The following is a 27,927-nucleotide window of genomic DNA, read 5'->3' on the forward strand; positions in this document are numbered from 1 at the left end:
TGCTGCAGAAGCCACATCCCCACGGGGAAAAGAAGCACAGGATTCTCATTAAATCAGGAGTCGACCTGCGATAAAGGCAGGGCCTCTTGTATGAACTGGAAGTTAACAGTGGAATCAATGTGCAAGCGGGTAGGTAGATTTAGGGCTCAGAAGATGACCACTTTCATGTCCCATTTGCTGCTGCTGCTGTTTGAGGCTTAATGAATAGGAGGAAAATGATTAGCTGAGTGAGAAGTTTCAGGAGACTTATCAAGACAAAACAAGGGGAGAAATGGTCATTTTAGGAAGTAAGAAGGTGGCTCTGTTAGGGACGTGTAATAGGACTACCAAGCAGTGTCGAGTGTCGAACCGAGATGCACTGTCATCCTTTTAGAAGGAGATGATGCCAGTTGTGTGCTGGTGATGGTGGGATTCAGGACTGGGCAGGGGGTGGGCAGGCAGTCTGGTTCTACCTCAAGACTCATCATTCAAGACCTGAGATCTGCTCTCCTGTCCTGCTTCCTTCGGCTCAACGTGCCCTGAGATACTTCTCCTCAAAATGGCCATCATGGCCCTGAAAGGGAAAGTGAGACTCGCTCAGTCGTGTCTGGCTCTCTGAGACCCCGTGGACCGTACAGTCCATGGAACTCTCCAGGCCGGAATGCTGGACTGGGTAGGCTCTCCCTTCTCCAGGGGATCTTCCCAACCCGGGGATCGAACCCAGGTCTCCCCCATGGCAGGTGGATTCTTTACCAGCTGAGCCACAAGGAAGTCCAAGAATACTGGAGTGGGTAGCCTATCCCTTCTCCAACAGATCTTCCCAATCCAGGAATCAAACTGGGGTCTCCTGCATTGCAGGCGGATTCTTTACCAACTGAGCTATGAGGGAAGCCCTACACTTCGAGAAAACAACATTACAGGAAGAAAAGTACTAAAAATAAAGATAGAACTCTATCTATCTATCTATATTTTTTAGCCATGCCATATGACTTGCAGGATCTTAGTTCCCCAACCAGGGATTGAACCCAGGCCACTACAGTGAAAGCATCAAGTCCTAACCACTGGACCACCAGTGACGTGAAAGTCACTCAGTCATGTCCGACTGTTTGCAACCCCATAGACTATCCAGTCCATAGAATTCTCCAGGCCAGAATACTGGAGTGGAGAATACTTCCCTTCTCCAGGGGATCTTCCCAACCCAGGGATCAAACTCAGGTCTCCCACCTTGCAGGCAGATTCTTTACCAGCTGAGCCACCAGGGAAGCCCAAGAATACTGGAGTGAGTAGCCTATCCCTTCTCCAGCGGATCTTCCCAACCCAAGAATCAAATTGGGGTCTCCTGCATTGCAGGTGGATTCTTTACCAACTGAGTCTTCAGGGAAGCCCCGACTGGACCACCAGGAAATTCTCTAAAGATAGGAATCCAGAGGTCGTTGCAAACAGTATGGCTCTGTTTTATCAGTGAGAGAACGAGAGGGGACATCACAGCTTCTGTTTCTAATGGTGGTCCTGCTTCCTGCTCTCCATCCTCCCAGGTCCGTGTGCTGCTGGCCTCTCGAGGCCTCACGGGCATGGAGAGTCGCTTCACGGACCTTCCAGAGCGGCCTGAAGGAGCCGCTCGCCAGAGACATAGCCGCAGGCCTCACCTCCTGGGTAGCAGCCATCATTCATTGGTTCATTCAGGCACCATCGCTGGGTCCTGTGGGATCACACATTCGAGATGGGAAATTCAGACACAGTCACGACGGCAACTGCCACGCCCATGTCCCTGCTCCTCCTGCCCCCGGTGTAAGGGGATGTGTGGAAGGCATGGGGTTCTCTGTGCCCTGAAATCAATTAAACTCCTGTTATGACTCTGGGAAGAGAAGCAGGTGGACGATCACCCTGGCTAAAGAGTTCATGTCACACCAGCCCTGCAATTAGACAGTCTGGACTCACGGCCAGCACCGTCAGTGACTGACCGTGACTTTGAACGTGTTACTAAGCTCTCTGCGCCATAGCTCCCTCATTCCTAGAACAAGCGTGATGGTGTCACTACAAAGAGTTATGATGAATGTTAAATAACTACACTCCCAGAAAACTCTCGGGATGTTACCAGGCACAGTATGTGTGACACATGAACTTCTAAAAATAATGACAATTATTATCACTATTATAGCTAAAAAAGAACTAAGGCAAAAACACTGATTTAAGAGATGCATAAGTGTGGTAGGGGATGGTGAGGTGGGGAATGGCAGAAAACCAGTGTGATTTATATTTGCAGCCAGTTTAAACAGACCATGATGAAATTACCTCATTTTTAAAGTAAACTGTTTATGTTTGGAGAAGTAAAATTCAATAGAACAAAAGTTTAACAGGGCCTTTTTTATCATGCTAGCACTTCCACCGAAAAGCATCTACCAGTGTTAACTTGTTATCATTCTTACTAATATGCCATCAATTAATAAGAACACATGTGTTCCACAGACCAACCCCAGAGATATTTAAATAGAGCTTACAGTGAATATGACAACCTTGCCAATATTCCAAAGACCTGTTTCCTAGTGAATTCACAGTTTACAGTCACAGTTCAGACAGATTCTTTCCTACACAAAAATGTAAATATGCCCAAACACCCTGGATAAAACCACCAGCCCCAAATGTAATGTACGTATGTCTGCACAAGAGGCAAGAGGTCCCCCTGGTGACTACTGGCGTCAGCAACGTTTGAAAGGGCTGTAATGTTGCTGATGGAGCGTTGGACAGCCCACCAGTCTTGAAAGGACTTTCAAAATTGCCGTGACCACACTGAAGGGAAGGAGAAACTCTCAGGCAACAAATATCCACCAACACAATATCCGTCCCCACCCCAGCTGTGAAATGAGTAATTGACTCAAAACAACTGATGGGGCTTCCCAGGTGGCTCAGCAGTAAAGAATCCATCTGCCAATACAGCAGATGCCAGAGACACAGGTTCGATCCTCTGGGGAAGGGAATGACAACCCGCTCCAGTATTCTCACCTGGGAAATCCCATGGACAGAGGAACCTGGTGGGCTACAGTTCACGGGGTCGCAAAAGGTTGGACAGGACTGAGTATGCACACACATGGTACATAAAATAACCAATACCACTCTCTTTCACCAAAGTTACGGACTTGCTAATGGCAAGAAAGTCACAACAACAATCTTAGAAGTAGTATTAGCAAGTGAAAAATATTAAGGTCAGTTATAATAACTTGACTTTCTCTTTGCCTACAGTTTCTGTATCTGGGAAATTTTACTGGTTCTTCAAGGTAGAGATGCTGAAAGCTGGGCCTCTCCAAACTGGTGTAGAATCAAATCTCAGAGACAGACTTTTGGGTGAAGAGGAAAAGAGCAACAGTTCAAGGTCGGGCTTGCTGAGAAGATTAGGGTGTGTGCAGAGCCTGCGTGTGTGCTAAGTGGCTTCACTCATGTCCGACTCCAGCAGGCTCCTCAGTCCATGGGATTCTCCAGGCAAAAGTTATTGGAGTGGGTTGTCATGCCCTGCTCCAGTGGCTTTTCCCAACTCAGGGATCAAACCAGCATCTCTTAATGTCTTCTGCATTGGCAGGTGGGTTCTTTACAATAGCAACACCTGGGAAGCTCCTAGTTCCCTAAACAGGAATTGAACCCAGGTCCCTGGCATAGGAGCACAGAGCTTTAGCCCCTGGACCACCAGGGAAGTCCCTCAGTTAACCTTGTTGGTGCACGTCTCTGATACTTTAAATCTGGCCTCTGGTGGTCTCTTGGCTGCCCCTCTCTTGATTAGCAACTGTTTGGGCTCAGGGAAGGTCTTGGAGGCTGGGGGCCATTCCCTATAACAAGAAAAAGGGGGACAGAAAGGCCTCTGTGCCCAGGAGCCCCACAAGGTTCTGGTCTGTTCACTGGGGTTAAAGTTTATCTCATTTGTGAAGTCTTACCTGGGCTTCCCCGGTGGCTGAGATGGCAAAGAATCCACTTGCAATGCAGGAGACCTAGGTTCTATCCCTGGGTTTGGAAGATCCCTTGGAGGAGGGCAAGGCAACCCACTCTAGTATTCTTACCTGGAGAATCCCCATGGACAGAGCAGCCTGGCGGACTACAGTCCATGGGGTCGCAAAGTGTCAGATACAACTGAGGGACTAAAGCACAGCACCCAACTCCCCTAGGAAAGCAGGCCATCACCCCATGGTGATTTTAAAGCTTGATTATAGCACTTACCATGTTCAACAGTATGTGAACGTGAACTGTGAAATTCCAGATGTTCCAGCTGGATTTAGGAAAGACAGAGGAACCAGAGATCAAATTGCCAACATCCGCTGAGTCACAGAAAAAGCAAGAGGATTCCAGAAAAAAAATCTACTTCTGCTTTATTGACTATGCCAAAGCCTTTGACTGTGTGGATCACAACAAACTGTAGAAAATTCCTCAAGAGATGGGAATGCCAGACCACCTGACCTGCCTCTTGAGAAACCTGTATGCAGGTCAGGAAGCAACAGTTAGAACTGGACATGGAACAACAGACTGGTTGCAAATTGGGAAAGGAGTACATCAAGGCTGTATATTGTCACCCTGCTTACCTAACTTATTCGCAGAGTACATCATGAGAAATGCTGGGCTGGAATAAGCACAAGCTGGAATCAAGATTGCTGGGAGAAATATCAATAACCTCAGATATGCTGATGACACCACCCTTATGGCAGAAAGCAAAGAAGAACTAAAGAGCCTCTTGATGAAAGTGGAGAGTGAAAAAGTTGGCTTAAAACTCAACATTCAGAAAACTAAGATCATGGCATCCGGTCCCATCACTTCATGGCAAATAGATGGGGAAACAGTGGTTGACTTTATTTGGGGGGGCTCCAAAATCACTGCAGATGGTGACTACAGCCATTAAATTAAAAGATGCTTGCTCCTTAGAAGAAAAGCTATGACCAACCTAGACAGCATATTAAAAAGCAGAGACATTTTGCCCGACAAAGGTCCATCTAGTCAAAGCTATGGTTTTTCCAGCAGTCATGGATGTGAGAGTTAGACTGTAAAGAAAGCTTAGTGCAGAAGAATTGATGCTTTTGAACTGTGGTGCCGGAGAAGACTCTTGAGAGTTCCTTGGACTGCAAGGACATCAAACCAGTCCATCCTAAAGGAAATCAGTCCTGAACATTCATTGGAAGGACCGATGTTGAAGCTGAAACTCCAATCATTTGGCCACCTGATGCGAAGAGCTGACTCGTTGGAAAAGACCCTGATGCTGGGAAAGATTGAAGGTGGGAGGAGAAGGGGACGACAGAGGATGAGATGGTTGGATGGCATCACTGACTCAATGGACATGAGTTTGAGCAAGCTCCAGGAGTTTGTGGTGGACAGGGAAGCCCAGCGTGTCCATGGGGTCACAAAGAGTCAGACACGACTGAGCGACTGAACTGAGCTGAAATTTGCATATGGCATTGTGTATTGGCACCTCCTACCCACCCACCCCCAACCGTGATTCCTCTAGGGCAAAAGCTGTGTCTTGCAAATCTTCATCTCCTAAGGCCAAACTCAGAGAATAGCTTCCCATGAACACTGCCACAGGAATTTCACATAATTAGAATTTAGAACTTTTCTTAGAATTTCCTATTGTTCTGCCAGAAAGACGAAAGGAAGGCCAAGCACACGGTTGCTGAGGAGGTAGCCTGGTGAGGGTGGGAGACTGGGGGGTGGTGCAGCTGAGAGAGGGGCACACTCGAAGGGTGAGGCGTGGGGGTCTGCAGGACTGCGTCTTGAGGAGAGGGCCGCAGCTGCTGCTGGAGAGGCTGGCAGGGCCGCTTGCGAAGGGCCTCTTAAAGCACGGGAAGCAGGCCGCTCCCTGCCCGAAGCGGATCAGGAGCCTCTGGGGAGCCATGCGCAGTAGAGTACAGTAACGAGACTTGCACAGGCACTGACCAGCGTGCCTCCAGCGGGCCAGAGAGCGGGCCCCAACTGGGGACCCAGGCATCTGTCGGGAAGCTGTTGCTGGAATCCAAGTGGGCGATAAGCAGGTCCTCTTCTATGGCAGGCGCAGCGAGAGATGATAAAGAGGCAGAACCGACCTGCGAGCTGGATGGATATTGGAAAGAAAACATGATGGGGTGCTAAAAATAAATAAACAAATAAGGAGAAATGCAAGAGATAACAAAGGCTGTGGACTCCGGGAAGAAACGTGCTTGGGGACAGGGAAGACCAGATGCTAACAGTCTTGCCCAAGGAGGCTTAGCACACGTCCGTAAGTCTATTATTCATTTGTATGTGGGGGTATGAGTGTATTTTTTTTTCCATTTCTCTTTTTAAATGAAATGTTTAATTAGTTTTTTTGGCTGCACCAGGTCCTCATCGCTGCGCGGGCTCTCTCTAGTTGCGGGGGGTGGGCTTGTCTGTGCGGAGGCTTCTCTTGTTATGAGCGTGGGCTCTAGGACGCCCAGGCTTCATCATTGCAGCCTGGGGCTTAGCTGCCCCGAGGCATGTGGAATCTCCCTGGGTCACGGATTGAACCTGGGCCCCCTGCGTTGGCAGGCAGAGTCTTAACCACTGGACCCCCAGGGAAGTCCTGTCATTTCTTTATTCCTAAAATTCCTGGTCTTCCTCATGTCCCTCCTTTACTGATCCTTTACCTCCTTTCCTTGTGATACATTTGTCCAGTTTTTTGATCATTCTCAGTGGCTCCAGACACCTTTGCTATGGTCTCTAACAAGGCATGACCGAGGCCCAGACAGCAAAGTAGACACTCAAGTTAGACACCTCTTAATTGAAACCCAGCTGTGTCCCGCCAGGTTAGCCCACTGCAAGTTCTCCAAGACCCAGCTGGCTCAAGTTGGCTCATCTTCAGAAAAGAATATGAGACTTCCCTGGTGGTCTAGTGGCTAAGACGACATGCTTTCAGCCCAGGGGGTCCAGGTTCAATCCCTGGTCAGGGAACTAAATCCCACATACTGCAACAAAGAGTTGGACACTGTAACTAAGACCCAGCACAGTCAAATAAATAAATTAATTTAAAAAAATTTTAGAGAGGAAAATGCCTTAAAAAAAAAAGTCACATATGCCTAACTCACAAATTTGCTGTAAACAGAGATGAAAGGGAATAAACAGCCTCATGAAGAGCCTGGTTCACAGTAAAGCTCCAGGGAGAGATGACTTCCATTTGTCTCCCCTTTATTTGTGGGGGGCGGGGGGTGGTTGACCGTCCCTGCCCTACCTCGGCTCTCTGCTGGTTCTAACCAGCAGTTGGTGACGGACATCCCACGTGACATTTCTGCCTTCTCCGAGTTCTATTTCTGAAAACCTTTCAGAGCTCTTCTAAGCATTCTCACCCTCAAGCCCTTACCTGCATCTTGTTTTGACAGCATCACGTTCCTTGACGGTCCTCCGTAGCAAGCCAGGTCTTCCTTTTCCAGGTTGTCGACGTTTACCCTCCACGCTGCCATCTGCTTTGCTATGTCCTTTTCCTGGGTCGGCAAGTGCCCTTTTCTTTTCAAAAACTTCCTTTCTTCTGAGCAGGGTCAGATTATGTAGAAAATGGAATGCAAAACTTGACCCTGGGTAGTTGGGATCTGCTGTTTTCTTAGAGATGAATCCCATTCTACTGAAAAGCGATTGTCTATTAGTCACGCTCGGCATCCCTACCACGTGTGTGCCCTGTTGGGCCACGAAAATGTCCCCAAAATTACACCATATGGAACAATAGCAGAAGCCAGCTACAAAGAAATGTGCCAGGAAATTTACTTTAAAAAAAAAGAGAGAGTGCACATGTTACGTTTTCTAAGGATAAACAAAATTCTCTGTTGTTTGGTTCATCTTCTTTTCTTTTTATTTCTCCCTTTTCTTCTACTGTATTCATCTGATATTTTTCTTAAATCTTTGTTACAGAAGTAATATATTCTTCCCTTATTTTAATTTTCTAATTTCCTTTTGCACCTATTATTCTCTAATTTGAACAGTCTCACTAAAAGCTTCCATTGATAAACCCAGTAGCATCCTACTTCTATTTCTACTCATTTTGCTGGCTGTAATAATGTACTAGATAACTGTAATAAACAAGCATAACTTTAGTTTTTCATTTTTCATCATTCATGTCAGTTTTATACTTTTATTAAGTTTTTATTCCCTTTGACAGTTTTACATGTTTGTTCCTCATCTCCTGTTTTTGTGGAAGAAATGCTATCTTTAATCCAAAAAGTTATTATTCTATTTTACAGGTGAAAAAAATTGAGGCTCAGAAAGTTTAAATATCCCGCACAAGGTTACATAATTGTTCAATTTGCAGAGCAGGAACTTAAACACATGTCTATTGGTTTCATAACCCAGCGCCGCTGAGGCAGATGCTTCAGACCCGGAGCTCTGGCTGCGCTGAGCCTGGGCACAGCAAAGAGGAAGCTGATCCCAGGAGCCCTCCTAAGGAGTCTGCGGCCCGAGGAGGTGTGTCCTTCACCTTATCCTAGATGTCATCCATCTACCCAGTTCAGACCAATGGTCAGGTTACTTTTCTTTTTGTTTTCAAGCAATATATTCCTTTTTTAAAAATTGAAGTATAGTTGATGTGGGCTTTCCAGGTGGTGCTAGTGGTAAAGAACCCATCTGCCAGTACAGGAGATGCAAAGAGATGCAGGTTTGATCCCTGGGTCAGGAAGATCACCTGGAGGAGGGCATGGAAACCCACTCCAATATTCTTGCCTGCCTGGAGAATCCCATGGACAGAGGAGTCTGGCCAGCTACAGTCCATTAGGTCACAAAGATTTTGGACACGACTGAAGAGACTTAGCTCACAAGCCCATAGTTGAATTATAGCATCAGGTTAGCTTCAGATTACAGTACAGTGATTCAGATATTCTTTTCTTTTTCTTTTCGCTTGCAGGTTATTATAAAATATCAAATATAGTTCCCTGTGCTATACAGAAGGTCCTTGTTAGTTATTTATTTTATATATAAGGGTGTGCATATTTTAATCCCAAACTCCTAATTTATCCCTCCTCTTCCCCATTCCCCTTTGGTAACCTTAAGTTTGTTTTCTATGTCTGTGAATCTCTTTCTGTTTTGGAAATAGGTCCATTATCTTTTTTTTGTCTGGCTTACTTCGCAGGGTGTGGAGAAAAACGAACCCTTCTATACTGTTGGTGGGAGTATAAATTGGTACAGCCTCAATGGAGAATGGTATGGAGCATCCTTTAAAAAATAAAAACAGTTACCATATGATCCTGCAATTCCACTCCTGGGCATATATCCAGAGACAACCATAATCGAAAATATACAAGCACCCCAATGTTCATTGCATCACTATTCACAATAGCCAAGAAAGCAACCTAAACGTCCATTGACAGATGAATGGCTCTAGAGAACTTCCCCATTATCCACAATTTATCTTTCTTAATCTGTCAGCTTTAATGCCATAAACTGATCAGTCCAAATACTCCCGGGTACCTGGAGGTTGTGCCTTTACTACCCCTGCTTAGACTCTTTATCTCCGTCTGTGACCTTAACCTTGTCCTACAGGTGCTTATCCCATTTTGCTATCTCTGATGCAATTTACCCATGCTGTTGCTGCTGCTGTCGTTCAGTCGCTACCCCGTCAGACTCTGAGACCCCATGGACTGCAGCACACCAGGCTTCTCTGGCCTTCACTATCTCCCAGAGTTTACTCAAACTCATGCCCATTGAGTCAGTGATGCCATCCAACCATCTCATCCTCTGTCGTCCCCTTCTCCTCCTGCCCTCAGTCTTTCCCAGCATCAGGGTCTTTTCCAATGAGTCAGTCCTTCACATCAGGTGGCCAAAGTACTGGAGATTCAGCTTCAGCATCAGTCCTTCCAATGAATATTCAGGGTTTATTTTCTTTAGGATTGACTGGTTTGATCTTCCTGCTGTCCAAGGGACTCTCAAGAGTCTTCTCCAACACCACAATTTGGAAACAACAGTTCTTTGGCACTTGGCCTTCTTCATGGTCCAACTCTCATATCCATACATGACTACTGGAAAAACCATAGCTTTGACTATATGGGCCTTTGTCGGTATATGCATGGAATGAGTTTAAACCAGTGCCTTCTATAGTCCCTTCAGTAACTATTCATGTCTACTTGGCTCTTTAATAATTAACTTCCATCTTTTCTAGAACGCACTCTACGTTCCTATTTTACAGCATAGAATTGTGTGTGACTCCTCCCTGCTATTCTAGGAAGACGTCTCATCTCAGAATCATTCATTCCTGATCTCTTCCCCTTTTAACCGTTTCTTCATCTTGCACAGATGTCTGCCAGGATTTCAACCTTTTGAAAGGTTAATTTTAGGAGAGAAAGACTGTTCCACTATTGTGAACGATCAGTTCCATGAGCCCCTTTCTCTTTGGTAAGAAGAATCAGTTGCAGCCTTGCCTTGTAAAACTCATGGCCAGTATCTCCTCCGGATAGGTGTCGTGTGGAGTCTTCCCTTAATCCGAACATGTCACTTTAATGTTTTATTCAAAATGCTCCGAAATATTGCTTCATTGTTGCGCAATGGTTCAACCTAAACATTCCTTAAGATCTGTCTTTTGGCCGCTTAGAAATCCCTAATCGAGACCTCAGTTTCGCATAAATCTTACTGCTTGTAGCAGCCTTTTGACAGACACTCTGTTAAGATCCCCGTTTTCTGCTTTCGGAATTCCAGCGGCTGTGTCGCTGGTCGCCGTCTTCCCAAGTGTCTGCGACTCTCCTCCTTCCAGCTGTAGGCGTGAGGTCCAGATCTTGGAGGCCGCGGGGCCCCGCTTCTCAGGCAGGCCGCGCTCGGGCTCCGGGCGCCCCGCGGTCCCGCGGCTTCGCTCCGGCCTTCAGCCCGGGAGGCCGCCGCCGCGCCCGCCGCCCTGCCCCGACACACGGCCGCCCCTCGTCGGCTCTCGGAGCCGCTCTTCGCTACCCGCGGCGGGGCCGCGTCTCCCTGCCCGCCCCAGCCGGGGCTCGGCGGCGCTCCAACCCCGCACAGTCCAGCCCGCGCTGCGGCCCCGCCGCGGGTAGGCGCGCTCCGGGGCTCCGTCTCCCAGGCCCTTTCATCCCGGAGCCCCCGAGGGCGCCGCTGCTTCGCAGTCCCTTTGTGCTAAGGCGCCCCGGGAAATGCCTCCTCCTCCACCGTCCGGGTGACGGGTGGCGCCGACCCCCGGCTCTGTGGCGCCTGGCCGGCGGCGGTGTCCCTCGGTCGCGTCTGACCCTCTGCGACCCCCTGGACTGCCGCCCCCCAGGCTCCTCTGTCCCTGGGATTTTTCCAGGCGAGGGTACTGAAGTGGGTTGCCATGCCCTCCTCCAGGGGGTCTTCCCAACCCCGGGGTCAAACCCACGTGTCCCGCATTGCAGGCGGATTTTCTTTTTACCGACTGAGTTCCCAGGGAAACCCTGTGATGTCTGCGCACCACCCCCAAACGTTCAGGTCCGCACAGCAACCTGCCCCTCTCACAGTCACGGCAGAGCCTTGCTTTTTCTCCTGGAGGCTTGCATACAATCAGCTACTGGGCTCTGCAACAGTTCCTCCCCTGGGCCTTTGCGCCTTCCTCCTCTCTTTTTTCCACGGAGGCTTTTGGGATCTTAGTGTCCCCGCCGGGACTGAACTCAGCCCTCGGCAGTGGAAGCACAGAGCCGAACCACTGGACCCCTCAGGGAATTATTCCAGATCCTTCCCCTCTTTTCCAGACCTCCTTCCCCTCAATACTTTCGCTTCCGGGTCCCCATGTGTGCCAGACAGTGATCAGTTTTCTACATTCTCAGACCTGCACCCCAGCTGCCAAATGTCCATCCACATCCTTACCTTATAACTGATAATAGCTGTGTGTGAGTGGGTTTTAGGGTTTCCCCGATGGCTCAGGGGTAAAGAATCCGCCTGCAATACAGGAGACACAGGTTCAGTCCCTGAGTCAGAACGACCCCCTGGAGGAGGAAATGGCACCCCACTCCAGTATCCTTGCCTGGAGAAGCCCACGGACAGGGGAGCCTGGCGGGCTACAGTCCACGGGGTTGCAAAGAGTCGGACACGACTGATTGACTACACCACCACCACCGCCGCTGGATTGTATCAGTCTTGGGCTTTTGCAGTCTAAAAGAGGAGCTGGCTGGCCACCTGGGCTCTGCAGTCCAGAATAAGGGCTGTTGAAATGCTCCTCCATGCTTAGAGACCCTGCTTTCCTGCTTGGGCCTTGGTCTCAGCAGAGCTCTGTCTGCCCAAGAGGCTGCACCATCCACAGGCTCTTTCCTCCTTCCTATCACTCACCCCATATCCCTCAGGACTCGGCTGGCACAGAAAGGAGGAAGAACCAAGAAAATCTGAACCAAGATTCATGACTCATCAACATAGAAACTCTGGAACTGTCCTAATGAAAGAAAGAAAAACAAAAAGGAGAAAAGATAACAGTATCTCGAGGGTAAAAGATGGAAACTGAACTTTTTCCAGTTAAAAGTGGTATTTACTATTTTCAAGAGAATTTCTTTTCTAATAAGGTCATTTTAGAGTAAAAAATCCTCGGTTTTCTATCTCACCCCAAATATTTCTTGATACTGTGTCGAATTGCAAAGATGCAAATAAACATGCTCCCCCAAAACCAATATTATTCTGTGACAATTATAAGTGATAATATTGTAATTTTTGCTAAGCTAATCTTTTTAAAAGACAACATAGTGCTGCTGCTGCTGCTGCTGCTGCTGCTGCTAAGTCGCTTCAGTCGTGTCCGACTCTGTGTGACCCCATAGACGGCAGCCCACCAGGCTCTGCCGTCCCTGGGATTCTCCAGGCAATAACACTGGAGTGGGTTGCCATTTCCTTCTCCAAAAGACAACATAACAGAATACAAAAATTGTACATGAAAAACTTTCTAGTGTTTATCATTTGATAATAGTTTCTTTGAATTTGGCAACAAGCAGTAAAGCTAAAATAAAACACTGGAGCAGGAATTCAAAGATATTAAAGTTGCACAAAGTCGAAACTGTTTCTAATTTGTACCATAATTTTGACAATTATTTTATGTGTGCTTTGTGGGATTTTGTCACTTTCTATTGTTTCTAATTTGTACCATAATTTTGACAATTATTTTATGTGTGCTTTGTGGGATTTTGTCACTTTCTATTGTTATTTAGTGGAAAGATAATATGAATAAAAATAGTATTTAAGAAATATTTATCTTCAGATGTCTGAACTCTAAATACAGAGTGGAGAAATTTTTTACATTCAGGTTAATACTTGTCTTAATACTCTTAGTATGCAAAATTGTGAATCAGAACTAGGCTGGGTTTTGGGGGCAAATTGAGGAATTTTGAATAATATTGCATGGCTTTAATAGGCCATTAGTCATGATACAGATAAGTTAAAGATCATCTGAAACCAATACATTGTTGGAAATCAACTATACCTCTATTTAGGGATATTCTTGATGGGTTGGTGGTTTAACTCTCCAAGCTTCCACTGCAGAGAACACAGGTTCAATCCCTGGCCAGGGAACTCAGATCCCACAAGCCACAAAACAAACACAAAAGCTATAACTCAAAAAAAAAAAAAAAAAAATACACGGATTACCATGTGGGCATCAACAGGTATCAATGCTGAGAACATCAAGGAAATACACAAGGAAGGCTTAATATCAAACAAAGTTTTTAGCTTTGTTGGTAGTGTTGTTTAGTCGTTTAGTCATGTCTGACTCTTTTGCGATCCCATGGAGTGTATCCCGCCAGGCTCATCTCTCCATGGGATTTCCCAGGCAAGAATACTGGAGTGGGTTGCCATTCCCTTCTCCAGGGGATCTTCCCAACCCAGAGATGGTACCCGGGTTTCCCGCTTGGCAGATAGATTCTTTACCATTGAACCACCTGGGAAGCCCGCAAACAAAGTAGCACAGTTAAATAAAGCACTGCAAACAAACAAACAGAAAAAGAAGTTAAAGATGACTAAAAAGCAGCTTGAATAAGAAAATAGTGTAGTGATCAGTGAAAGGGGAATTTTAAAATAGAACTTTTGAGGAAGATAAACAGTTTTATTTTACGCATATCGAGAGTGAAATATCTCAAAATAAGTAGGTGAAAATATCCAACAAGAAATGAACGAACAAGACTCAAAATTGGAGAGTGAGATTGGAAATCACGCTAATGGATCTTATTTTTCGTTAGCTCTTAGCCTGTGCTGAGAACTGTTGAAGTACTTTCCAGAGATTACCTATACAGTAAGTCCCCTACACACAAACCTTTAAGAGGCCAGCTCTCAAAATGCCAGCTGCATTCCGTCGATGTCAGGCACGCGTGGCATCGCAGCCTGCCGTCCGTGTCCGATCGCCAGCGGCCCTTCAGCTCCCCCATCTCCCTCCTCTCCCTTAGGAGCTCTTCGCGTCCGTCCGCTCGATGCCAGCCTCTGTGCCAGCCGTTGTTCTGTGCCGCTGTGCCCTTCAAGGTCCTGTACTGTACGCTGCAAAGTGTTTTTTGATTTTCTGTGTTTGATTTTCATGCACTGTTTATGTGAAAAGTGCTATAAACCTTTCACAGTTCAGTGCCACATAGTTGATCGTGTAAGCTGGGTACCTAGGGAACTTTGTTGGACTGACGAGCACAGTGGACTTACAAACGTGCTCTTGGAGCAGAACTCGTTTGTATACAGGGGACTTACTGCACACTGCACACCGTTACAACTTCAGAAGAAAAACAGCTACAGTGCAGCCCACCGACCGGAATAGAAGACCACGAGATGGGGCGGCTCAGGCCTGACGTCAGGAAAAAACGAAACAGCCCCTTTCGGACTCCGGGATGAATGGGTATCGATCATTTTGTGCCCAGATATCAAGCATTCAAGGTTAAAAAGTCAGGAGTTCCCCCAAGGAAGGTCAAGGTTAAGAAGTTAGAGGCATGAAGGTCGGGCACGGAAACAACAGACCTCACGGCACAGGGCAACGCTCCAGCTCAGATCTGGACCAGTGAATCTGCACATCACAGGTTTCAGATGCAGGCACTCGTACTGGTCTCCTGAGGCAGCCACAAATCGCAGGTGGATTCTTGACACAAATGGCCACAAACCGACGCGAACAGAAGCATTCTGTCACAGCTCTGGACCCCAGACGGCTGAGATCCGGGTTTCAGCTGGGCTGGGGGCAGCGGGAGAAAACGCTCCTGACCGGGGACGGCCTCTGGGGTGCAGCAGCCTCCTCGACTTGTGGCCGCCTTCTGCCTCTGCCTCCTGCTTCGCATCCCTCTCCCCTCTTCTGTATCTCTCAGCACTTGTCATTGGATTTCGGGCCCCGTCCAGAAGGATCTTATCTCAGAGTCCTCAATCAAATGGCACCCATAAGGATCCATTTTCAGCTTCAGTTAACATTCATTGCTTCCGGAGACTAGGGTGTGGAATTATCTTTTAGGAGACCCTCATTCATCCCACTGCAGTAGTATAATACAAGCATCTCCATTCTGCAGAACGAAACCTCACCCGGACAGACCTAGCAACCTGTCCACAGATTCGCAGCTAAGAAGTGAGTTTGGAGGCCTGTTCAAAGCCCGGTTGCCCAGCTCCAGTGTCCCTGGTCTAAACCATGACACTGTACTGTGATCCATGGGGTGTAGGAGGTGAAATAGTCTGGAATGAGAATCCCAATCAGAGATCTAAAAGGAAGTTCTTATACTATTATTAGGGCAGAGAAAGTGTCCCTGAACCAGAGCTGTATACATTTATTTGTTGGGTACATTTGTTTGTTGTATACACTTATTTGTTGTCTAAATTAGCTGTTCGATAAACTCTATAAATTTGAGTTCACAATGTGGGACTCCTAACTAATCTTTTGGATTGTCTTTACATTAAGTCCTCCATCTAAAGATCAATGCCTGAAATTGAGAGGCTTCCCCGGTGACTCAGCAGTAAATAATCCACCTGCAGACACAGGAGATGAGGGTTTGATCCCTGAGTCGGGAAGATCGCTGGAGAAGGGCATGGCAACCCACTCCTGTTTTCTTGTTTGGAGAATCCCACGGATAGAGGAGCGTGGTGGGCTGCAGCCCACAGGGTCTCAATGAGTCAGACACAACTGAGCATGCATGCATACCCAAAATACTCGGGCCTCACCCGTTACAATTTTAGCCAAGAGTCTAGTCCACAGAGCAGGGAAACCAGGAAAGGGACGCTCCACCAGAATGGTGCTTTGACCACATGAATTCATGTCAATATGAATCCATGTCTGAGTAAATCAAGTGCTATATGCATACGTGTCCTGGAGTCATGTTGGCAATTTATTAAACTATATGCCATTAAATTGCAAGGGTGTGTGCACACATGTATGTTCAATCCTCCAATTAGATTGTAAGGTGTTTTTTTTTTTTTTCTTTTTTTGCCCACACCATATGGCTTGCAGGATCTTAGTTCCCTGGCTAGGCATTGAACCCATGCCCTCGGCAGTGAGAGCAGGGAGTCCTAACCACTGGACCACCTGGGGAGTCCCGATTCAAATTCTTACATACAATTAAAGCCCTGGGTTAATTCAGACTCAGAGTAGAAATAGTCTACACCTTGGGAAATATGGGAAAGATTTATACAAGACAGGGATCGCTACAAGTGACTCAAATTACACTATAAATTTAAGTTTTATCTCTGGGAGGGTTTTTTTCTATAAGTCAGCTCATTCACTGGAAATATCTAGGTCCTTTGAATATTTCAGAAGGTACCAATGTACATTTTAATATTTAAAGAGAGTAATTTTTAATCACATTATCATCATGTTCTATTGAAAGTTACACAGATGTAAGAGACATCATTTCATGTAACATCTTCAAATTCATACTGAGAATAATTTGTGTTTAACCAAAAGCAATTAGAGATGAGCATGTCATCTGACATGACCTCAACCTCTGCAAACCAATGAGGGTCCTTCTCCTCCTCCAACCCCCTCCCCCACCCGCCACTTCAAGCTCAGTCCCCAGTCCAGGTCACTTGTGCTTCTGAGCTGCTCACTGTGGACTGGAGAGCCCTGCCTCCCTCTCCTTGGGTTGCATTAATCTGCTATAGCAGGTCATGGCACTCAGAAAGGCAATTTCTTCACTAGATTCAGATTATTATAAAAGGATATAGCTCAGGAAGAGCTCAGTGCAGATGGTAACTGCAGCCACAAAATTAAAAGATGCTTGTTGCTTGGAAGAAAAGCTATGATAAACCTAGACAGCATATTAAAAAACAGAGACTTTACCAACAGAGGTCCATCTAGTCAAAGCTGTGGTTTTTCCAGTAGTCATGTATGGATGTGAGAGTTGGACTGTAAAGAAAGCTGAGTGCCCAAGAATTGATGCTTTTGAACTGTGGTGTTGGAGAAGACTCTTGAGAGACCCTTGGACTGAAAAGATATCCAACCAGTCAATACTAAAGCAAATCAACCCTGAGTATTCATTGGAAGGACTGATGCTGATGCTGAAGCTCTAACACTTTGGACACTGGTGCGAAGAGCTGGCTTGTAGGAAAAGACCCTAGTGCTGGGAAAGATTGAGGGCAAGAGGAGAAGGGGACAACAGAGGACGAGATGGTTGGATGGCATCACCGACTCAATGGACATGGGTTTGAGCAAGCTCTAGGAGAAGGTGAGGGACAGGAAGCCTGGTGTGCCGCCATCCATGGGGTTGGAAAGAGTCGAACTCAACTTAGCAATTGAACAGCAACAAGAAGAACTAGGAAGCAGAGATGCCCAGGGCGAGGTGTGGGGACAGGGCGTAGGGCTTCCATGCTGTCCTCACGCTTCACCCTCCCAGCACCTCCATGTGTGCAGCACCCAGGAAGCTCTCAGAATCTGTTCTCTGTGTGGGGGGTATGGGGTGTCATTACATAGGAGTGATTGATTCAATCACTGGTCATTTGATCCAATCTCCAGCCTCTTTCCCCTCCCCAGAAGTGGGGGTAAGAGGTGAAGACTGAAGTTTCCAGCCCTCTAATCACAGGGTTAGCTCCCCTGGTGATCAGACCCCATCCTTAAAGATGCAGGGCGGTTCCACAAGTTACTTCATTACCATAACAAAACAGCCTTATTATCCTTCAGTTCAGTTCAGTCACTCAGTCGTGTCCGACTATTTGTGACCCCATGAATCACAGCATGCCAGGCCTCCCTGTCCATCACCAACTCCCGGAGTTCAGTCAAATTCACCTTCCATCGAGTCGGTGATGCCATCCAGCCATCTCATTCTCTGTCGTCCCCTTCTCCTCTTGCCCCGAATCCCTCCCAGCATCAGAGTCTTTTCCAGTGAGTCAACTCTTCGCATGAGGTGGCCGAAGTATTGGAGTTTCAGCTTTAGCATCAGTCCTTCCAATGAACACCCAGGACTGATCTCCTTCAGAATGGACTGGTTGGATCTCTTTGCAATCCAAGGGACTCTCAAGAGTCTTCTCCAACACCACAGTTCAAAAGCATCAATTATTCGGCGATCAGCTTTCTTCACAGTCCAACTCTCACATCCATACATGACCACTGGAAAAACCATAGCCTTGACTAGACGGACCTTGGTTGGCAAAGTAAAGTCTCTGCTTTTTAATATGCTGTCTAGGCTGGTCATAACTTTCCTTCCAAGGAGTAACCTCTTTTAATTTCATGGCTGCCTTTATCCCTCAGGAAATTCTAAGAGTCTTAGGAGCTCTGTGCTGGAACCATGATGAAAACCATCTACATATATATTCACTAATTCTCTCCTGAATCTGCATACTTGGTTGCAATTTTTTTTATACCCAGGGTAATTCACCATTTACAAGGATTCCCTAATCCTTCCCTAGCTATCATATTCCCTAAACTCTCCTATCAGAGCTGATCTAAAGTGCTTCTTTATTTTTGTAACAGAGAATGTCCACACACAAAGTTCAGAATCCACACTCTTGCTTGTTTTTTTCTCCCTACCAGTTGTTGGATTTCAATGAATAATGAATGGTATTCATACAATTGACTAGGCTCAGAGAGTCAACAAAATATCATGCAGTGGGGTGATTTTGCAAGAAAGGAACTAGTATTGACCCGGAACTTTCTATCGGACACCAGTTCCAGACCACTACATCATACACTTCCTAATTTAATTTTGAAACCAGATTACAGGATTCCTCATTTTATGGAAGAGAAAACTGAGGACCCGTATCATGGCTTCACAATTAGCGGGGAATACGTTGTTGTCCCAACTCACATCTTTCTACCATCAAAGCTGGCGTTCCTCCTCCTTCTCTGAAAGACTGAATGTCTGTGGAAAAAATAGTAAGGTGGCTAAGAGTGGCCCTGGCATGACAGAGAGAAGAGATACTCCATAAAGTCATCACTTGTATGTGGGATGCAGAAAGTGACGTGAATACACAGCTCTGTGCGTGATGGAACAGATGCAGTCTCACAGACAGGAAGAACAGACCCGTGGTGGCTGTGAGGAAGGGGTGTAGGGAAGGGAGGGGGGTCGGGGTGAGCAGATGCAAGCTGCTGCACGAGAATGGAGAAGCAACAGGGCCCTGCTGTACAGCACAGGGAGCCACGGTCAGTATCTTGTGATAAATCATAATGGAAAACAGTGTGAAAGAAGACTGCATATATATGTGAAACCGAATCGCTGTGCTGCGCAGCAGAAATTGACGCAGCACTGTGAATCAACGATCCTTAAATAATCTTTTGTTAAAAAATATGGATGCTATGAAAGAACGGGAGAAAGGAAAGGAAGTATAAAGCGGATGCCGGGCAACACAGCTCCTCAAACTTTGAGTAATTTGCCTCGTATTGGTAATACATGAACGATGAGAAAGACCAGTCGAGGCAGGGCAAGGGTTGGAAACAGAAGATAACGACGGACAGAGAAGGCGAGTGTAGACAAGAGGGAGGCAGAAAGAAGGCAAAGACGGAAGAAATGGCAGTGGGGGCTTCGCTGGTGGTCCAGTGGTTAAGAATGGGCCTCCAATGCAGGGCCACAGGGTCAGTCCCTGGTTAGTGAATTAGGAACTCAGACCCCACGTGCGATGGAACAAGTAAGCCCAAGTACAGAAACTAGGGAGCCCACCTACTGCAATGAAGACGCAGTGAAGCCAAAATGGAAAGAAAGAAAGGCCAACGATGGGCATCAAGGCAGACACTGCGCTGCAAGGGCCGCTGTGGAACCACGGGGTGGCGCTGGTTCACTGGCTTCCCTTGTGGATTATAAGAATTTCGTCTTAAATTATCAGTTGGGTCCGACAGGGATGCGAGCCCTTTCTGAACATTATACCTAGCCTCTAAGTTTTTGTGGTCTGATAAATTTAAAAACTTTATAACGGTTTTGTCTAGAACAACTTAATTCACAGAGTAAGATGTTTGCTACATGGCAGCCTAAGTATATGTTTGCATGCCGACTAAAAAGTAATTTTTCTAAAGAACTGTTCAGATACCAGTTCTTTGTAGTGTTCATCTTAGACACCCCATCCTTCCTCAGCGAAGTGAAGCGCTTCTTGGCCAGATGTACTTAAGAAAATGTTTCGGTCTCCTGCCCACTTCCTCTGTCACCTGTGTGTGCGTGTGTGTGTGAGCACACGTGTTCCGTTCTTCCGTGTTTTGTGCTAAACACTTGCTTCCTGTCAGTGGGACACTCTGCCTTCTCTGCTTAGATGCATCCATTACACAATGCTGTCAGTCTTACAGTCGGCAGTTAGCGATGCTCTTCAACCATGGTATTTCCATAACTTGAGCTTTTCGGTTTTGCTTTTCTAGGTACTGCTGCATAGATCTGTGCATTTGTGAGAACCTGGAAATACAGCCCAGTCTTACAAACAGACATTTAGAATTATTTGTCACATTCTACTATCTAAACAGGATTTTATATACAGCCACGAATTTTGATAGGAAACCCAGCTTCTGGGTTAATGCTTTCCCCATAAATCTCTTAGTACAAAACTAGAGAGAGAAATTAGAAAGGAAGGAGGGAGGTTAAGGAAGGGGTAAAAAACCATTTCCTGTTTTATGTCATTCAATGATTCTTATACCTACAGCAGCTATAATTAAAGCAGCTTGTATTAATTCACTTGAATTTGCTGTTTAATCAATACACAACAATTTATTGATAAGCAACACAAGCTCACACACAATTTTCTTGAATATAGTTAGGTCAGAATGAATGCTAATTTTCTATTTATTTTGAAAAAAAATTTATCTATTTTAGAAATAGATTTTCATTCTATAGAAAGGAAACAATAAAAAAACTATTTTTAAAGCATAGAGAGTTGGCCATTTTGGATGGTTTACAGAAAAACTAAACCATGGCTAAGGAAGAAGAGAGAGCCTGACAGGAAATAAAACTGTGTTGGGCATTCATGTTAATTCTTCCACAAATCATAGATATACCTATGTATACTCTGACAAATCAAAAATATATCTGATCAGTATATAACATGATCCTTCACTGTCTTCACCTCCATTTAATTTCAGGTAGTCTCTTCATGATATCTCTAGGGTATTTTGTAAATTTACTCATTCAACAAAGAACTATTCAGTAGACATTGCATGTGAGAATCTGTGCTCTCCTCTAGCTGATAAGAAGAAGCATTTCCAGAATCTACCAACAGAGGCCAAAAGGACAAAAATATAATCCAGTTTATAGTTTTCAGTGCCACAGGGAACTCCAGTTGGTTCTGTGGTGACCTAAATGGGAAGGAAATCCAAAAAAGAGGGCATATATATATATACATACATATATATTTGATCGATTCACTTTGCTGTACAGCAGAAACTGATGCAACAGTGTAAAGCAACTATCAGTTCAGCTCAGTTCAATCGCTCAGTTGGGTCTGATTCTTTGTGACCCCATAGACTGCAGCACGCCAGGCCTCCCTGTCCATCACTGACTCTGGGAGCTTGCTCATGTCTATTGAGTCAGTGATGCCATCCAACCATCTATACTCCAGTAACTATACTCCAATTTAAAAAAGTAATTGAATCAAATTAATTTAAAAATTAATTGAATTAAATTTAAAAAGTTTTTAAGTGTTCAGTGCCAGTGCTGGCTTTTCATAAAGCACCAGTGAAAGCTTAGACAAGGCAGAAGGCTGATATTTTTAGGAAAGCAGGAAAATACAACTTAAAATGACTCAGCTTTTTTCTCCACCAGAGGCATACAGAAGTTATTCTTTTGTTCATTCTTTCTGAATTGCAAGTTCTAATTTTTTGTGGTTGGAACTACTCGGAATCGACTCACGTTTTCTGCCGGCACAGCCAAAGCACTGAGGCCCAGGCTAGTAAAGGTGAGTTTGCACCACAGCCAAGGTCAAGGTCATGGCCAAGGCCACGCTCTGGGCAGAAGGGCCGGGTGGACAGCCTCAGTTTGTGAAAGCAAACACAACAGCGCAGTCAAAGGATGGTTTTTGGTGAGAATGAGAAAAAGTCAACCCAGCCCCACAGCGAGTCCTCCGCACGGCCCCAGTGAATGTCTCTCCTTTCAGAGCCGATTCCCAAAGCCTTTTTCCTTTGTCCACTGTGTGTGGGATAAATCAATTGTTGATTTGTTGTTGGTTATTTTAAAAAAAAAGGTAAAACAAAAAAACCCTCTTTCCCCAGTCTTCCTCCAAATGCCTACGGGACCACCCCCCAGCCTCCCAGAGAGAATGCCCTGGAACCAGACACTTTCCTTCAGGCCAGGGAGGCGGACAGAGCTCGCAGTCGTGCCCACAGCTACCTGGATCTCGGGCCTGCAGAGAAATGTGCAGACTGGCACACTGGGTGCATTTCGCTGCTTTGCAAAAATATGTTTCCTTGTTCCCTGGCGCCGTTCTTTGCCGAGGGCGAGGAGCACTGAAGTTGCTAGTGGAGGCCGGGCCAGCTGTTAGCCTGGCTCCTGCCGCTTCCAGCCTGGGGCAGGGCGAGTCCTCACTGTGAGCGGGGATGCGCCGGTAATGCGGCGTGCCAAAGCCATCAATATTTCAGTAGGAAGCCTCTTCTCCGTCCACAGGGACAGTCCTGCAGGGGGCGTGGGTTTTCTCCTTAATGGGGAGTTTGGGGGGTGGAGACTGGGGGGGGCAACAATTGGAGCACTCCTGAAACTAAGAAAACTCCTTTTTTAAAAAGCTTTTCTTCCTTTTTTTAATTGAAGTCCAATTGCTTGGCAGTGTGCGTTAGTTTCTGCTGCACTGCAGTGAGCGTCAGCTACATGCACACGCCCATCCCCTTCCCCGTGGGCCCCCCTCCATCCACACCACCCTCTCGTCCCCCCAGAGCACCAGCTGAGCTCCTGTGCTCTGCCCCGCTGGCTGTCTCTCTTACACGCGGCGTATGTGTGGGGCCCGATCTCCCAGCTCCCCCCACCCCGGCCACGGGTCCAGTTTCTGCCTCTGTGCCTCCATTCCTGCGCTGCAAACCAGGGCTCACCGGTACCGTTCCTCCACATTGCACAAAGATGCTTTAATAGACATGTGTTTTTCTCTTTCTGAGGTGCTTCACGCTGTATGACAGACGGTAGGTCCAGGAAGCACGGCTGAAAACAAAGCTTTATCATCACGTTTCAAAAATTAACAGTTTTAAGCATTTTCAACTGCAAATTATTTGCAAAAGACAACCTTGCTGCTCTAGCAATGTTAACACTCCAAAGTGAATGATACAAAATGAATCAGAATGGATACGAACAAGCAAAAAAAAAAAAAAAAAAAAACGTTGGTTGTGTGTAAGTAGCTGGCACGGGCAGGATGACAGTCACTGTGCTGAGCAAACTCCTGAGTGAAGTTTCATCCATTCTTTACATCAGCAATTTTCATTAAGCGTGTGGTCATGAATTAAACGTCTACGTGGGAATGTGTCATCACAGTGGGAGGTGCTTACAATACTTATAACTATTTTCCCATTCTTTAAAAGGTGCAACTTGATTAAATTGGGAGATTTGGATGATCTGTGTGTGTGTGTATATGTATATATAGTTATTGTGCTCAGTCGCTAAGTTGTGTCCGGTTCTTGCAACCCTGTAGACTGTAGCCCGCCAAGCTTCTCTGTCCATGGAATTCTCCAGGCAAGAATACTGGAGTGGGCTTCCATTTCCTTCTCCAGGGGATCTTCCCAATCCAGGAATTGAACCTGGGTCTCCTGCACTGCAGGCAGACGCTTTACCCACTGAGCTATGAAGGAGGCCCCCACTGTGTAGCTCAGGAAAGTCTGCTCAGTGCTATGTGGTCACCTAAGTGGGAAGGAATCGAAAACTGAGGGGTCATGTGTCTACATACAGCTAGCTCACTTTACTGTACAGCAGAAGCTAACACAACATTGTAAGGCAGCTGCATGCTAATAAAAATTAATAAAAAACAAAAATGCATACAATAATTTTAATGTAAATTAAAGTCACTCAGTCGAGATTGACTCTTTGTGACCCCAGGGACTATACAGCCCATGGAATTCTCCAGGCCAGAATACTGGAGTGGGTAGCCATTACCTTCTCCAGGGGATCTTCCCGACCCAGGGATCGAACCCAGGTCTCCCACATTGCAGGTGGCTTCTTTACCAGCTGAGCTACCAGGGGTAACCCTATACGAAAAGTTCACTGATGTATTTTCAAATTCCACATTGCAACAAACCTTTAAGAAAGGACTATTTATTGAGTTTGGGTACTGCATCAAAGAATAGCCACAGTTATTTGAAAAGGCTCTTAAATACTCTCTTTTCCCCTGAACTACAGAAAAAGAAAAGTATAACTTCATGGGTTATAAAGCTTTGTCTACAGTACTGCTTGACCTTGCCCAGCCTGCATCTCTCGCCTGCAGTCTCCCTGGAGAAGGAAATGGTAACCCATCCAGTGTTCTTGCCTGGGAATTCCATGGGCAGAGGCGCCTGGTGGGGTACATCGTGTGGGGTCTCAGAGACAGACATGACTTAGCGACTAAACGACAGCAGGTCCAGCGCCCTTGATTCTTCCTTCCTTTTCTTAGTTTCATCCCGTTTCAGACCCCACTAAGGTGCGAGCAGCCGCAGGAGTCGGGATGCAGGGCTTTGCTCGCCAGCCCCGTGGGTCACACAGCACGGAGCTGCTCAACAGGCAGTAGCACGCCCAGGTGCCTCCAGAACCATCACGTGCAGAAAAACAAGAAATATTATGTGCAAATAGGGCACGTTTGTGCCTTGATCAGAAATGATTCAAAGTGTCTTCAAAACTCACTGCTTTCTGTAGGAAGGGAGGGAGCGCAGGCAGAAATCATTTGCTGAGTAGAGGTTTACCGGGTTCCTTGAAGCCGAGAAAAGTAATTTGCTTCTCCTCTCTAGTGAATATCTCCCTCTCTGTGTTTTAGCGCCAATCGCATTCAGAGAATATATAGTGTCAGAAGTGTATGGAATAAAATGACACCTGTCCCCAGATCCGTCTATTTTAATTCACTCTGTTGGGGGACAGGGGAGAAGGCTTAATTTAAGGTTGCAATTTTCATCATGTGTCTGGTGTGCTACTGCCGGGTTTGACTTGTGGGTTCATCTCATGCTTGTGTGTGTGTGTGTATTAGTCACTCAGTCATATCCGATTCTTTGTGACCCCATGAACTGTAGCCCATGAGGCTCCTCTGTCAATGGGATTCTCCAGGCAAGAATACTGGAGTGGGTTGCCATTCCCTTCTCCAGAGGATTTTCCCACCCGGGAATTAAACACAGGTCTCCTGCATTGCAGGTAAATTCTTTACCACCTGAGCCACGTGGGAAGCCCATCTCATGCCTTAATATTCAGGAAAGAAAAGGGACCTAGGTCTCTGGTTATGTATCAGTTCAGTTCAGTCACTCAGTCATGTCCGACTCTTTGTGACCCCATGGACTGCAGCACGCCAGGCCTCTCTATCCATCACCAACTCCCAGAGCTTACCCAAACTCATGTTCATTGAGTCGGCGAGGCCATCTAACCATCTCATCCTCTGTCTTCCCCTTCTCCTGCCCTCAATCTTTCCCAGCATAAGGGTCTTTTCAAATGAGTCAGTTCTTCTAATCAGGTGGCCAAAGGACTGGAGTTTCAGCTTCAGCATCAGTCCTTCAGGACTGATTTCCTTTAGGATTGACTGCTTGGATATGTTTGCAGTCCAAGGGACTCTCAAGAGTCTTCTCCAACACCACAGTTCAAAAGCATCAATTCTTCGGCACTCAGCCCTCTTCACAGTCCAACTCTTACATCCATACATCTACTGAAAAAACCATAGATTTGACTAGACGGACCTTGGCTGGCAAAGTAATGTCTCTGCATTTTAATGTGCTATCTAGGTTGGTCGTGACTTTCCTTCCAGGGAGCAAGCATCTTTTAATTTCATGGCTGCAGTCACCATCTGCAGATTTTGGATCACTGGTTGTGTTTGGTTATTTATGGGAGATTCTTTTCAAGCTGAACCTTAATCACTGATTACTCGCTAGAAACTGTGATAAAATGTCAATACCCAGTCAGTTGTGAATAATTATCCTAAAACTGGAGAACGGTAGTCTGAATCAGGCAAGCGGTTTTGAGGATGATGTGTTTACAGCTAAGGCAAACACCAGATTTAAATTCTCTCCACCGCTGTGCCGACATTCCGTTTTGAAGCACTAGATGGCGCTGTGAACTCACTTAACTTGGAACCAAACTCCCTCTTAATTTCAAAGAGAAAAAAAGATGAGAATTTTCCTTAACTGATTTGATAGTCTGACACATATTCTGGAGGAAATGAATTCATATGATGTAACAGTTATTTCATTAAGTTTCAGTGGGGGAAAAAAAAGCATCCTCTTTTGGCAAGGAAAATGTGACTGTTTTTTTACATAGACCAGTGAAATCCATAAAGTCTAGTCAGAGGGGGGAAAAAAGTCAGACGTGCTTTTTTGGCAATCTCGACTGCTTCCTGACTGACTTAAATATTGTCTCGACTGCCTGACAGTCACAACAGTGGAGCCGGCTTGTGTGCGTGCAGACGGGCCGGCTCTAGGCGCGCGGCGGGTCCGCGTCTGCAGGTGGCTCAGCGCGGGGCCACGGCGTCCGCCCTCGCGGGGTCCGGGCCGCTCCCGGGCCAAGCATCCGGCCCCCGGCTCTGGGCAGCCGCCTCACCGGTGCCTGAGCCTCACAGAGCATGCCGAAATCGAGCCGGTCAGAATGAAAACACCGTTACAGGCAGGGGATGCTTTCCCTAAGAGCCCAGATCTGCGGCGCCGCGTTTCTCCAGAACGGACTCGGCGCTTCCAGGATCTCCATCAGCTCGCTCCGCGGCCTTCCTTGTCTGCGTGCTCAGTCGCTCGGGCGTGTCCGTGCGCCCCCGGGGCTGCAGCCCGCCAGGCTCCTCCGTCCGTGGGATTTTCCAGGCCAGAACGCTGGAGCGAGGAGCCATTTCCTTCTCCAGGGCTCTTCCCATCCCAGGGACCAGACCCGCGTCTCCTGCGTCTCGCGCGTTGGCAGGCGGACTCTTTACCGCTGAGCCTCCGGGGAAGCCCGTTCCCTGTCTTTCAGCTGTGTTGTTAAGAACCTCCTCTCTGCCAGGCAGAGACCGGGTGCCCCAGGGTGGAGAAGAGAGGAAGAACAGCCGGTGTCACAGTGGCCTCGAAACCTCACCAGGGAGATAAACAGGCAAACAGATATCGGATGACATGACAAACACCAGCATAGGCGCAAAAAACTTCCAAGAAAGCAGAGAGCAACGCTCAATGTCCAGGCAATCGTGTGAGCTACATCTTAATACCTGAGCTGGGGGGCTTCCCTGGGGCTCCCACGGCAGGGGGCCCAGGGTTCGATTCCTGGTTAGGGAACTAAATCTCACATGCCACAATTAAGAGTTTGCGTGCTACAGCTAAAGATCGAGCTTGCAACAACTAAGATCTGGTAAGGTGCAGCCAAATAAACAATAACTATTACATAAAGAAAGTTACTTTTAAAAAGGCTGACCTGCGTTCCACTATGAAATGTGGACAGGGACCTTCAGGTGAGGAAACAGCTGTGTGAGGGGCAGAGAGGTGTGAGGACACACAGGGGTCCCTGTGACTACAGTTCTGTGGGATGGCATCGTAGGAGTTGAGCTGGTAAGATGGGGCTCGAATTACACCAGATGAATTTGCCCAAACTAAAATTCTGTGAT

The 27,927-nt window shown here is 46.7% G+C and overlaps 1 protein-coding gene across 2 annotated transcripts in view; it reads left to right on the forward strand.

Moving 5' to 3' along the window:
* The window catches only part of ATP6V1G3 (ATPase H+ transporting V1 subunit G3), a 65,589-nt gene that overhangs the window by 30,830 nt on the left and 6,832 nt on the right, over positions 1 to 27,927 (forward strand). The window contains exon 3 of one of the 2 annotated variants that reach the window (XM_088845219.1): positions 22,002 to 22,134. In XM_088845219.1, the coding sequence (XP_088701345.1) occupies positions 22,002 to 22,134 (133 nt within the window). Of the gene's footprint in view, positions 1 to 1,514; positions 5,664 to 22,001; positions 22,135 to 27,927 lie in introns of those variants that run through there. The other variant, XM_055418965.2, reaches the window with a different exon arrangement.

The sequence above is a fragment of the Moschus berezovskii genome, chromosome 17 (genome assembly GCF_049115385.1).
Source record: "Moschus berezovskii isolate FMDL1 chromosome 17, NW_MosBer_1.0, whole genome shotgun sequence".
NCBI classification, from domain to species: domain Eukaryota; kingdom Metazoa; phylum Chordata; class Mammalia; order Artiodactyla; family Moschidae; genus Moschus; species Moschus berezovskii.